Below are 12,525 nucleotides of genomic sequence, written 5' to 3'. Positions count from 1 at the left end.
TGACTTCCAGATGTTATTGCACTACCATTCTCATCACCCTTGATCACTGGCTATGCTTGCTGATGCCAATGGGAACTGGAGTCCAAGGAAATCCAGAGGTTCACAGGTACTTCACCCCCATCCCTGATCATGCAGTCTCAAGCCCTTTAGCAAGGGGGTCAGTTCTTGAACAGCTGGGAACAGGAAATGTAGACCCTGCCCTCTCCCTGGCTGGCAGCAGGGTGTGAACCGCTACTGCTGCCACAATGCCAAGCTAAAGCAAGTTCCCGAGCTGAGCACAAGGACCTTCACATTCCTGTGTAACAGTGAAATTGAAAAGCTGCCTTCTCCTTTCAACCTGCTCCCTCAACATTGGTGCAAATGAACCTAATACTACCAGCTCAGCTTAATTTGAACTACAGCTCAGCATGCACAGTCGTAATGAAGGAGAAAGTGCCTCGGGGCGCAAACAGAACGCCTGGAGTCCCCACCACTATGCAGCTATAATCAGCGCTTATGCATTCAGGAGTTTCCAGGGCAAAGAACATAACTGCCTGACACCACAATAACAACCAAAAAAAAGAGGAGAGGAATAACTTGCTGGGTAGAAGTTTCTTCCGAAAGATTTAACCACCAATTTCTATAGGAAGGCTTCCAGAGTCACAGCGACCACCTTGCCAGAAAGGCCGGCACGCCACAGGCAAACTCAGTGGCGTAGCGTGGGTTGTCAGCACCCAGGGCAAGGCAAGTAATTTGCGCCCCCTAACCCGTGGATTTTAGTAGGGGCAGAGAGCTGCGAGTGCGAGCACCCCCCCAGATGTTGCGCCCGGTGCAGACGGCCCCCCCTGCACCCCCCACGCTACGCCACTGGGCAAACTAGTAGGCTTCTTCCTGACCGCAGCATGATTAGCGATAGCTCAGCAACGGAAGAACCAGACTGAAATACCCGCCAACACATGGGAAAATAATATCTGGGATGCAGCAATGTCTGAGCATCTCGCCAGATAAAGGAGGGAAATTAAAGGCGTAAAGAATAGATACCTTCCAAGAAACGTGGCCCCCTCTCTTTAACTATATTAATGACCAAAAACAAGACATTCTTATACCAACTGCTCAATATTCTCAGTGGAAGGGTTACGGCAAGTAGTATGTTTGAATACTGAATGTGTAAAGTGTATGTCTAGAGTAGTGGTTCCCAACCTTTTTTTGGCCACCTAAGAATCTCTAAAATCTTGATGTCCCCCCCCCCCACATTGACATATAATTCTTATTATTCAAAAAGCAACTACAGTGGTACCTCGGTTTAAGTACTTAATTCGTTCCGGAGGTCTGTTCTTAAGCTGAAACTGTTCTTAACCCGAGGTACCACATTAGCTAATGGGGCCTCCCGCTGCTGCTGCACTGTCACCACACAATTTCTGTTCTCATCCTGAAGCAAAGTTCTTAACCTGAAGCAATATTTCTGGGTTAGCGGAGTCTGTAACCTGAAGCGTATGTAACCTGAAGTGTATGTGACCCGAGGTACCACTGAACTATTCATGTGCAGGAAGCCTAAAAGCCCATTAACGCGGTCTAAACAAGTTTCCAAATTGTCGCCCTTAAAAATCAAATTGCTCCCCTGTGGGGGATGTGCCTCACGTTGGGAACCACGGGTCTAGAGACAATGGATAAAACCAACACCATTAGCTGTACTGCTGGCTAAGTGTGTGATGGCTATTGTATTTGTATCTGTTTAAAAACCAATAAAATATTTGTGTGGTTGGCCAGCACGCTACCCTGGGTGTGATGCTGATCCACCCTGCTGATCCACCCTGCCCAAGAAGCGTCCATCTGTCTATCTGCCGGTCAGCCGGTCTGTCTATCCAGGCGCACCTCCGTCGTGCATGAAGCGCAACTCACAACTGAGAAACTTGCTCAGAAGTTGAGCTGCCACTTTTTCGGCGGGTGTGCGCGAGCGCGCGCGCAGAGAGAGCAGCCGGCTGCCCCAGCGGCTGCGGTTACCTGCTGATAAAGCCGTCGCCGTCGCCGTCGCAGGTCTGGAAGAGGCGCCTCATCCTCTCCTCCTCGCCCGTGCTGGAAGTGTCGCTGCTGCTACTGGCGGTGCTGCTCAGGCTCACCTCCACCACCACGGCCGGGGCGGCCGCTGCCGCCATCATGCGCTCTTCTCCAGAGGAGGAGGCGGAGGCGGTGGCAACGTCCGCACAAGTCCGGTCTCTGGGGATTCTCCGTCTGTGCTTCCCTCAGCCACAAGCCCGTGTGTGCGCGCGCGCGGGCGCGCAAATCCGTCCCGGCCCTGCAGCCGTACAAAGCGGCGCGAGGGCCACACAATGCAAACAAGGGGGTGGGGAAACCCAGGCAAGCGCTTCTCCTCGCCTCGCGCACGAATTCAGCGCGCGCCGCCTCGCGCGCCAATCAGCGGCATCCTGGGGATCCGGCGCGCCTTTGCAAGGAGGAGCAGCAGCCAGCCGCCCGCCTCAGGCACCTTCTTCTGGCGAAGGGGTCGCGCGCCCCTCGAGGGAGGCGCGGGAGAAAAAAGGGCCGGAGTTTCTTCTGCGGCGTTTTGCAGAGCAGCGCTTGGCTGCTGACTAGTTGGTGGCATAGAAGGGAAAAAACCGCAACTCGAATGGAGGCGCTGGGCTCAGCCCCGACGAGTTTCCCAGATTTGGCTTTGAGCAAGTTCTCTTGGGTTCCCCCACCCCCTCAAAATCCGAGCCTTCCTCTGAGGTCAACGCAGCATTCGTTCATTCGAAACACAAACTCTCAAAGCGAATCACAACCAAAGTGGCATCAGAAATAGAAGCCATTCTTTACCTTCCCCGCATTTGTTTGTTTTTGTTTGTTTGTTTGTTTGTTTGTTTGATAACGCCGCCCTTCTTCATAAAATCTCAGGGTGGTTCACAGAATAAAATACAGGACAAAAACAAGTAAATAATTAAAAACGAAACAGCAAAAGAATAACTCCCCCCTTCCCACACCTCCCCCGCAACCTCCTTCATGTGCAAGGTATCCCTTGGCTAGGGCAGTGGTTTTCAACCAGTGCTGTGGCACCCTGGGGTATGCAAATGTGCATGGGGTGTGTGTGCCAAACTGGATCTTTGACCTGGGTGAAATAAAATCTAGTTTCACCCCCTAGCCCCCTCCTCCCCAGCCACCACTCCTCTTCCAGCCATGGGAGTGGAACTGGCTAGGGCTGGAGCCAGGTTTTTCCCCTCCTACCCCTGCAGCCAGGGGACCTGGCTTATTAGACCACGGTATAGTGTAAACATAACTTTTACATGCACTGGGAAATAAATAAAAAAAATGTGTGATTACAGTCATACCTCGGGTTACAGACGCTTCAGGTTCCATTTTTTCAGGTTGCGGACCACCGAAACCCAGAAGTACTGAAACGGGTTACTTCCAGGTTTCAGCAGTCGCGCATGTGCAGAAGCGCTAAATTGCACTTTGTGCATGTGCAGAAGCACCAAATTGCAACCCGCGTGTGTGCAGACGCGGGTTACGAACATGCATCCCACACGGATCACGTTCTCAACCCGAGCGTCCACTGTACTTGCTTTATTGCAGTTGTGTGGAACCAAACTTGCAATATCTCCAAGGTATGCTTGTATACCTACATCTTAGGACAGGGGTCACCAACCTAATGGAAATCGTTTGACTGGCCCACAATCCGCCCCCGAACCAAGTTGCCCGCTTGCACGCTGCGCTAAACCAGCACAGCGTGGTGCAGGGACTCGCTTCCATGGCGCCGGAAATCGCGTCTGCACATGCGCAGAGGCCGGAAATCGCGGGCATCCAGGGATCTCCGCGGGGCCAATCCGGCCCAGGCAAGATAAACCTTGCTGACCCAGGGGATAACACGTCATGCATCTGTACTGTAATCCATGAATGCTTTTGTCATTAAAAATGTTAGTCTTTAAGGTATCGCAGGACTTGTTTTTGTAGCAAACTATGCATTTCTCAAGGGACACGGGTGGCGCTGTGGGTAAAAGCCTCAGCGCCTAGGGCTTGCCGATCAAAAGGTCGGCAGTTCGAATCCCCGCGGCGGGGTGCGCTCCCGCTGCTCGGTCCCAGCGCCTGCCAACCTAGCAGTTCGAAAGCACCCCCGGGTGCAAGTAGATAAATAGGGACCGCTTACCAGCGGGAAGGTAAACGGCGTTTCCGTGTGCGGCTCTGGCTCGCCAGAGCAGCGATGTCACGCTGGCCACGTGACCCGGAAGTGTCTCCGGACAGCGCTGGCCCCCGGCCTCGAGTGAGATGGGCGCACAACCCTAGAGTCTGTCAAGACTGGCCCGTACGGGCAGGGGTACCTTTACCTTTACCTTTATGCATTTCTCATGGGACGCGGGTGGCGCTGTGGGTAAAAGCCTCAGCGCCTAGGGCTTGCCGATCGAAAGGTTGGCGGTTTGAATCCCCGCGGCGGGGTGCACTCCCGTCGTTCGGTCCCAGCGCCTGCCAACCTAGCAGTTCGAAAGCACCCCCGGGTGCAAGTAGATAAATAGGGACCGCTTACTGGCGGGAAGGTAAACGGCGTTTCCGTGTGCGGCTCTGGCTCGCCAGATGCAGCTTTGTCACGCTGACCACGTGACCTGGAAGTGTCTCCGGACAGCGCTGGCCCCCGGCCTCTTGAGTGAGATGGGCACACAACCCCAGAGTCTGGCAAGACTGGCCCGTAGGGGCAGGGGTACCTTATGCATTTCTCATTCAGGTCATATATTGGATGGAGAATATTTCTCTAAAATGCCAAATAGATATGACAACATTTTATATAATTCTTGTTTGGCTACCAGGTGGTTTTAATTAGGTATTAGCAGCTGGCAAGCTGGACATCTGACTGGGACTGACTGTTGTCAAGGGAGCACAGCCTGGGTCACTGCTCTCTCCCTGCTGACGCTGTGTTACAGCCCAGTGGAGGAATGCAGAAGCAGCAGCGAAGACGCACAGCATCAAAAGCAGAGTCCCCTCACTTGGGGCCTCCAGCAAGCTGGCACTGGGCCTGGGTTTTGTTTACATTAATAAACATTTTCCTCAAGTACAAAAGTTTCCCCAGATCTCTTATTTGCTTCTTCTGCCAAGTCACTTTGCCTGATTCAGTTCTGTTTAGCGAAACGTGCTAAACTGACCCAAAATAGTCACATTGAGTTTTCACAGGTCTAATCTCACTCAGTGTAAATCAGCCAAAGCCCCATAAATATCTTTCGTATTCTGAAGTGGTGTCCACTCTCTCATCTCCAGCCAGCCAGAACCTGGTACATCTTATTTTTCTAAGGTCAGACAAATTATTTACTTCCTGCCCTTCACCTTAAGCTCCCAGGGCAGATTACAACATTAAAACACATTTAATCAACCTACAATCATAAAAATAAGGGAGAAGGGCAATGACAGGCCTAGACAGCATCTTGAGAAGTAGAGACGTCACCTTGCCGACAAAGGTCCGTATAGTTAAAGCCATGGTTTTCCCAGTGGTGATGTATGGGAGTGAGAGCTGGACCATAAAGAAGGCTGATCGCCGAAGAATTGATGCTTTTGAATTATGGTGCTGGAGAAGACTCTTGAGAGTCCCATGGACTGCAAGAATATCAAACGCATCCATTCTTAAGGAAATCAGCCCTGAGTGCTCACTGGAAGGACAGATCGTGAAGCTGAGGCTCCAGTACTTTGGCCACCTCATGAGAAGAGAAGACTCCCTGGAGAAGACACTGATGCTGGGAAAGATGGAGGGCACAAGGAGAAGGGGGCGACAGAGGACGAGATGGTTGGATAGTGTTTTCGAGGTTACCAGCATGAGTTTGACCAAACTGCGGGAGGTAGTGGAGGACAGAGGTGCCTGGCGTGCTCTGGTCCATGGGGTCACGAAGAGTCGGACACGACTAAACGACTAAACAACAACAACAACAAAAATATACACCTCAGGCACCAAAAGCCAGGGTAAAATGATGTATCTTCAGCATTTTCTGAAAGCTGTATAATGAAGGTGCCAGATGCACGTATGTGGGGAAGATGTTCCACAGCGCAGGGGCTTCCACAAAGAATGTCCTCTCCTGAGCCATCACCAACCCGAGTCTCTGAGGACAGAGAAACTAGCAAGAGCCTCCCCTCTGCCAATTTTGTTGTACCTGTAAAAGACAGAAGGCCCATAACTTTCGACATACTCCAATGCTTTAGAAATGAAAAACAAGTGACTTGCTAACGTCTGGGGTATAATTTTCAATTATACCCCAGAATTTGCCACAAACTAGAATTCTACACAACGGGATGCGGGTGGCGCTGTGGGTTAAACCACAGAGCCTAGGACTTGCCAATCAGAAGGTCCGCGGTTCGAATCCCCGCGACGGGGTGAGCTCCTGTTGCTCGGTCCCTGCTCCTGCCAACCTAGCAGTTCGAAAGCACGTCAAAGTGCAAGTAGATAAATAGGTACCACTCTGGTGGGAAGGTAAACGGCATTTCCGTGCGCTGCTCTGGTTCACCAGAAGCGGCTTAGACATGCTGGCCACATGACCCAGAAGCTGTACGCCGGCTCCCTTGGCCAATAAAGCGAGATGAGCGCCACAACCCCAGAGTCGGCCACGACTGGACCTAATGGTCAGGGGTCCCTTTACCTTTACCTTTACCTAGAATTCTACAATCTGCTATAAAATTAGGTAACAGAGCAATTCAAATTATGGGGATCCACCTTATTGTGTGGCTGTTGCCGCACAAATAAATGCATTCAAACTATTTAAAAATTATCTACAGATGGTATTTAACTCCTAGTAGGTTGGCTAAGATCTACAAATCAGAATCAGATACATGTTGGAAATGTAAAGAAGTGGAGAGAACCTGTTTTTCATATGTGGTGGACATGTAAAAATGTACAAGTGCATTGGGAAATGATTTATAATGAGTTGGGGAAAAAAATGTTTAGAATTACTTTCCCAAAAAAGCAGAGTCCTTTTTATTGGGAATAACCCAGACAGAAATTCCTAGGTGACAGAAAAAGTTATTTTTGTATGCTACAACTGCGACCCATGTTTTGTTAGCCCCCAAATGGAAAGTGAGCGAGGTCCCAACTAAAGAGGATTGGCAAATTAAGTTGACAGATTATGCAGATTTAACACATAGAATAAGAGGGCAAGAATTACGGTACATATATTTAAAGAAGAGTGGAAAACATTTATTGAATATATAAAAAATAACTGGCAGCATTAAGATAAATTCAACAGTGTAAATAGTATTTGATATAAAAGTGGAAAACTCATTTGAATGGTTATAGTAAAATATGCAGGAATGTATGATATGTAAAATGAACCATGGAAGGGGAAGAAGGGAGGAGCTGGTGACATCTGGAGGAGGAGAATCCAGGGGTCAGAGGTGGGGAGAGGCCAACACTCAGTTGGGAGGGCTTTCTGCCCCTTCATTGCCAGATGTCACAGAAAGGGAGGGAGAGCCATCTGAGTCAGCCTCTTCTTTGCCCCTTGAGAGAGAAGTTCTCATAGTAGCCAAGGAGGCAGCTGGCCAATGGGTGGGGCTGTAGAGGGCAGAGGTGGCAGGAGAGTCAGAGGGACTGACTCAGATCCAAACCACCTGCAGGAATGCACACTTGTAAGCAGGGCTGTCTTAAGCATATGCAGCGCCAGGGTGCAAAGATCCACCTGGCGCCCCCCCCCAGGTTGTCCAGTCCCAGGCATGCAGGAGGGCAGAGCCAGCCAGCCGCCTCAGTGTCTCGTTGGCTCAGTTGCCCCCAAACTCGCGGTGCAGAAGAGCCTGCCATGGCTATCTAACCAATGGGCGGGCTCTTCCCCGGACTCAACTCTCAGGCACCAGACTCTTGGCCTGGCACCCCTAAGAGCCTGGCACCCAGGTGCCCTGCACCCCTAGCACCTATGGGTAAGATGGCTCTGCTTGTAAGCACAGAGTTCTTGCCTGGGGCGAGTATCAGACTGGTCACATCCAGCTTTTAAAATGTCAATTAAGAGGGGTATATCAAGTCTTGGAATAACGTATTTGCTACAGCCTAGCTATGCATCTTATAACTTTGCTTACAGTCTTCTAAATCTTGTGTCCTGCACTTTGGACTAAAGCTGAGACTGTGAATGAAACTTTTGGATATACCTTCTCCGCCCAAATGCATGGCAATTGCAACCACCCCACATACCATGAGCTAACAGACAGCATCTACACACCAAGGAACCATGCCACCAGACATGGGTCCATGGGAAATAAAGCTTTAATGCAAGCAGGGAGGTGGGCACACACCCAGGTCACCCAAGAACAGAAGCGTGCAGCTACAGCAGCAGCCTGCTCCACTACCCACCACACACACCAATGTGGGACCTCCCCTCATGTGGTGACAAAGCCAGAACCACAACAGACACCAGGGACCTCTGTCTGTACTAGTGACAGTGGCAGTGATGGCAGCAGCGAAGAGGTCCCCAATCACAACCATGGCCTGTGGCCTGCACTGCATCCAACAGTCACATCCCCACTGGGCAGCAATCCAGTCACCTGAAACACCTTTCATTAAGCTACAGGCTATTTCCCAAGAAGTTTTAGAGATAATAATTAGACTGTGTGTAACAGCAAACAGGTTATCCTGGCACTGAAACAGTTTCGCTCCTACTGACACGGCATCATTATATTTTTTTAATCCTTGGTTGCTGTGCTTCACTGCATAGAAACACAGAACTGTAGAGTTGGAAGAGACCGTGAGGGTCTCTAGTCCAACCCCCTGAGATGCAGGAATATTTTACCCAACATGGGGCAAACCCACAACCCTGAGATTAAGAGTCTCATGCTTCACCAACTGAGCTATATGATCAAAATCAGATCTCTTCTCCTGCACGTGTTCTTTAATTACATCCAGAAAGGGCCTCCAGTAATCTCCTGATTGCAATATATTTTCAGAGCACCTGCTTCCTGACAGTGATCACATCCACACCATATCTTTAAAGCAGTGTGCCGTTCAACCAGTGTGCTGTGGCACCCTGGGGTGGCTGGATGGATGGGGTGCCAAGGGCAACACTGGCCTCTGTCCCTCTTTCCTTCCCTCCCTCCTCCAATGCCTTCTCACATCTCTGCCTACCAGAGGCTTGCACAGCTGTTTGTTGCAGCAGCCCTGGCTACAATGTGCTTCCCAGGTGAATGGTGCTTCTGGGGCTGGCCAGGGGGGTTTGGCTGCCAGGAGCTGAGGTGGCCTTGCAGTAAGCAAGCAAGCAGGCAAGGGAGCCCAGCCAGCCAGTCCGTCAGCCCTTGCTGTTGGGAATGGACATACAAGTGAGAGGCTAGACAGGCAGGCACTGTGCTGGCCTTTCTTGTGTTTACTGTGTGCAAGGCTTTCCTGGGAGCTGAGTGCCCAGTGCTGAAGGGGAGCCTTTCTGCTATGCAGGGCTGGCAGCGCCCACTACTGCCTCCCGAGGTAAGGTGCTAGCTAGCCTCATGTTCACCTCTGGCCAGTCTCCGTTGGGCCACTAAAGCTGGGAGCATCCTCTTCCCATGTCCTTGTGGGTCAGTGTGAGGAGGGACCTCTCTTTTGGACAGCGGGGTGGGGTGGGGGAGTTCAGAGACCAAGGGTGCTAGCAGCATCTGCCCAGAGGCCTCTCAAGGAGAGGAGGCTGAGGGAATATTCCACAAGGGAGGGTTTTTGAAAAAAGGTGAGAGGCTGCCAGCTCTGCAGGCAAGGGGTGACATAACTGGGCTCCTGAGCCCCACAGGGGTGGCTCAGAAAGAATGTAGTTGGTCAAGGGAGCTGTGGACTCAAAAAGGTTGAAAACCTCTGATTTAAAGCATTATTGTATCACTTTAACAGCCTTGGCTTCCCCTAAATTTTGGAACTTACAAACCCTTAACAAACAATAGGTCGCAGGATGCTTTGGGGAAATCCCAAAGTGGTATAAGATACATCATATGGAAATTGTCTTTAGTTCTTCTTGTATGTGCTTTGGAAATTTCTTAGTATGGCAATATTCCACATTTCTTGGTACCACTATCCCATAATGTTAACATTGTCCATCACCTTCCTACATCTCACAACGGTTAAACATGCTGCTGCAAATAGGATTATGAGAAGTTCCTTGTGTATGACATCCTCCCCCACAGCGTGCAAAGAAATTGAGAAATAATGAGGCTAACTTTTTGGAAGGCACAGTCTCAGAAAGCCCAAATGATGGGACAGGACCACCACATATGGAAATATGTCCCTACATCTCTCCTACATTTTGGACCAATGGTGTTTAGTTGTTTTATTAGAGTGTAGAGAGATAGTTACCACCTTTGTATTATCATAAGCATTCTCTTTTAATCAGGCTTAGTTTGAGGAGCATGGCATCTTGTCCCAATCAGCACTCCACTTGGTCTGATCAATGGCAGTATTCAAGTCTTGTACCCACAGCATTTCAGACATTACACCATAAGCAGATTCTCAAAGGATGTTCATATCCATGTTGCTTGCAATGATGGATCTGATGGAACTAGAACCAGTTATGGGAGACTCCTGTAAGTTTGTATTAGATTTGTGTGCTGGATAAAAGTAAGCAACTTTCGTCTCTACTAAGTGTTTTGAAACCTGCTTAATCCCAACATTTATATTGTCCTAATCTGTCTGCACGGTAAAAATCAGGATGTTATAAAAATGGAACGGGAAGTAAAAGTGGTGAAACCAGTTCCTTGAAGTACTGGCTGTCACACTGTACTAAGCACCATTGCTTTGTAGGCATAAAGGAGAGGTATAAACAAGATGCTCACAAGGAGTCTTATAGGGTTTTCAGTTTAAGGAGAGGAACAGTGGGGGATGAGGCTGCTTTTCAAACCTGCCATTTCCCCTCCACTATCCCAGCTGCTTTTTCACCTGGGAGAAAAGAAAGCCGTTCCTGTGTTTTCTCCTGTGGGAAGAAAACAGATTTGGGGATGGATGAGTTAAGTGAAAAAATGACAAACTAGAGAGGGTTAAACCTCTCACTCTATGGGCAGTGAGGGAGGTTCATCCATGGGCAAAGAGGTCTGCTGTGGAGGCAAAAAAAAAGAAACTGTAGCCTTCATGTAGATTCACATGTGACAACTACCTTTGTGTGCATTTTACTGTGATGTGTTTTTGTGAAGTCATGACTAGTAGCTACTTCCCAGGCTGTGTGCAGTTGTGACAGGCAATGATCTACATGTGGTTGTACAATATTTCCCATGTGTAAGTAATATTTACCTGAGGAAAACAAGATTTATAAAGGGTATTCCTGAGTTGCCTGCAGACAAAATTGGTCCTTAGTAGTGGCACCAAGAAAAGGAGTTAATAGGGGATTTATAACATATGTTTTAAACTTGGACCCCTAGTTTCAGTATTTTATTATAAAAAGTAAAAAATACTTTATAGTGTGGAATCCAAAAGCATACAGAAAGTTAAGGATGAATCCTAAAAATCTCTCTTTCCAGGGTATAAGCCCCATTTAATTCAACAGCTTACTTCAGAGTAGACATAGGATTGTGCTCTTGGTCTGTTTCAATCAAGGGAGAATATGGATGAAAAGAGATGATACAATGAACACAGCATGTGAGCACTTGAAAAATGCTTCATGTTTCCAAATTGCGAAAAAAAGATCAAAGACTTTTTAACATCTTTCAAAGCTTCAGTTACAGCCATAGATTCATTTTTTTATTGAGCTGGAGTTTATAGGTAACATGTTTATAGGTTTCAAAACTGCTCTGGCACTAGGTGGTTTATCTATAAAGCCTTTCAAGACACAGTGCAAAGGAAACTTCTGTTATTAATGAGCATTGGCGTGAGATGCTTACGGTTAACAGTGTGTTTGTTTCTCTTATCGTACTTTATTCCATACAAGTGAAATTTCCTAAGAAGTAAGTGGCATAGATTTAAAGAAGAAAGTAGATGCCAAGAAATGTTGTTAATGCATTTCGGCTTCATTAACTACAAACCACAAAACCTGGGATCCCCTCAAAACTGGTGCCAAAGTTTTGCAATCATTTTGTGGTGTTTCACACCAAAAGGCCTGTGTTTTGCAGCACCCCCCCCACACAAACAGAGTAATTGACATTCAAACCTAGGGGGTCACCAAAAACCCAATGTCCGATTTTCCAAACTGGCACCAAAACATTGGCAGAAGTCCTGCAACAGCCTTTCGTGGCCAAAACACCACGTTCTGCATCGGATCCCAAAATGGAGTACTGAGCACCCTAACTTGTGGGGTCACAGGATCACCAAAAGCCTGATGATGTCTGATTCACTCCAAACTGGGGAGGTTGCGCTATGCATCCCCAGCTGTTGCTTTTGCCTACCTGCGATATCACAAAAGGACACGGTGGCTGCATGGGAAAAGGCAATTATTACTGGGATGGGGAACAAATGGAAGAAGCTCAGAAGAAAGAGACTCAGGGAAAGCTAGGGTAGTTGTAGATGTTCAGAAGAGCAAGGTTTGGTATGAGAGCTATGATGAGCCACAAAGACTCATGTTTGACTCTCACTTCTGCTCACAATAAAAGGCCATTGGGGTGGGTGGGGAATTGTTAAGAGACACCTATTTCCCTCACAGAGCTACAATTCCCTGTGAGGAGGGTCTGTTAAAACCA

General features: G+C 48.7%; 1 protein-coding gene across 2 annotated transcripts in view; it reads right to left on the bottom strand.

The window, feature by feature from the left end:
• Nucleotides 1–2,375, bottom strand: part of MCC (MCC regulator of Wnt signaling pathway) — a 207,950-nt gene extending 205,575 nt beyond the window's left edge. The window contains exon 1 of one of the 2 annotated variants that reach the window (XM_028749466.2): nt 1,981–2,375. In XM_028749466.2, the coding sequence (XP_028605299.2) occupies nt 1,981–2,135 (155 nt within the window). In that variant the 5' untranslated portion in view covers nt 2,136–2,375. The remainder of the gene's footprint in view (nt 1–1,980) is intronic. The other variant, XM_077936126.1, reaches the window with a different exon arrangement.
• Nucleotides 2,376–12,525: the final 10,150 nt, after the last annotated feature.

This window comes from Podarcis muralis, chromosome 11, assembly GCF_964188315.1.
Source record: "Podarcis muralis chromosome 11, rPodMur119.hap1.1, whole genome shotgun sequence".
Lineage (NCBI taxonomy): Eukaryota > Metazoa > Chordata > Lepidosauria > Squamata > Lacertidae > Podarcis > Podarcis muralis.
The sequence above is the reverse complement of the archived record's forward strand: the minus strand, read 5'-3'. Positions and strand labels throughout refer to the sequence as shown.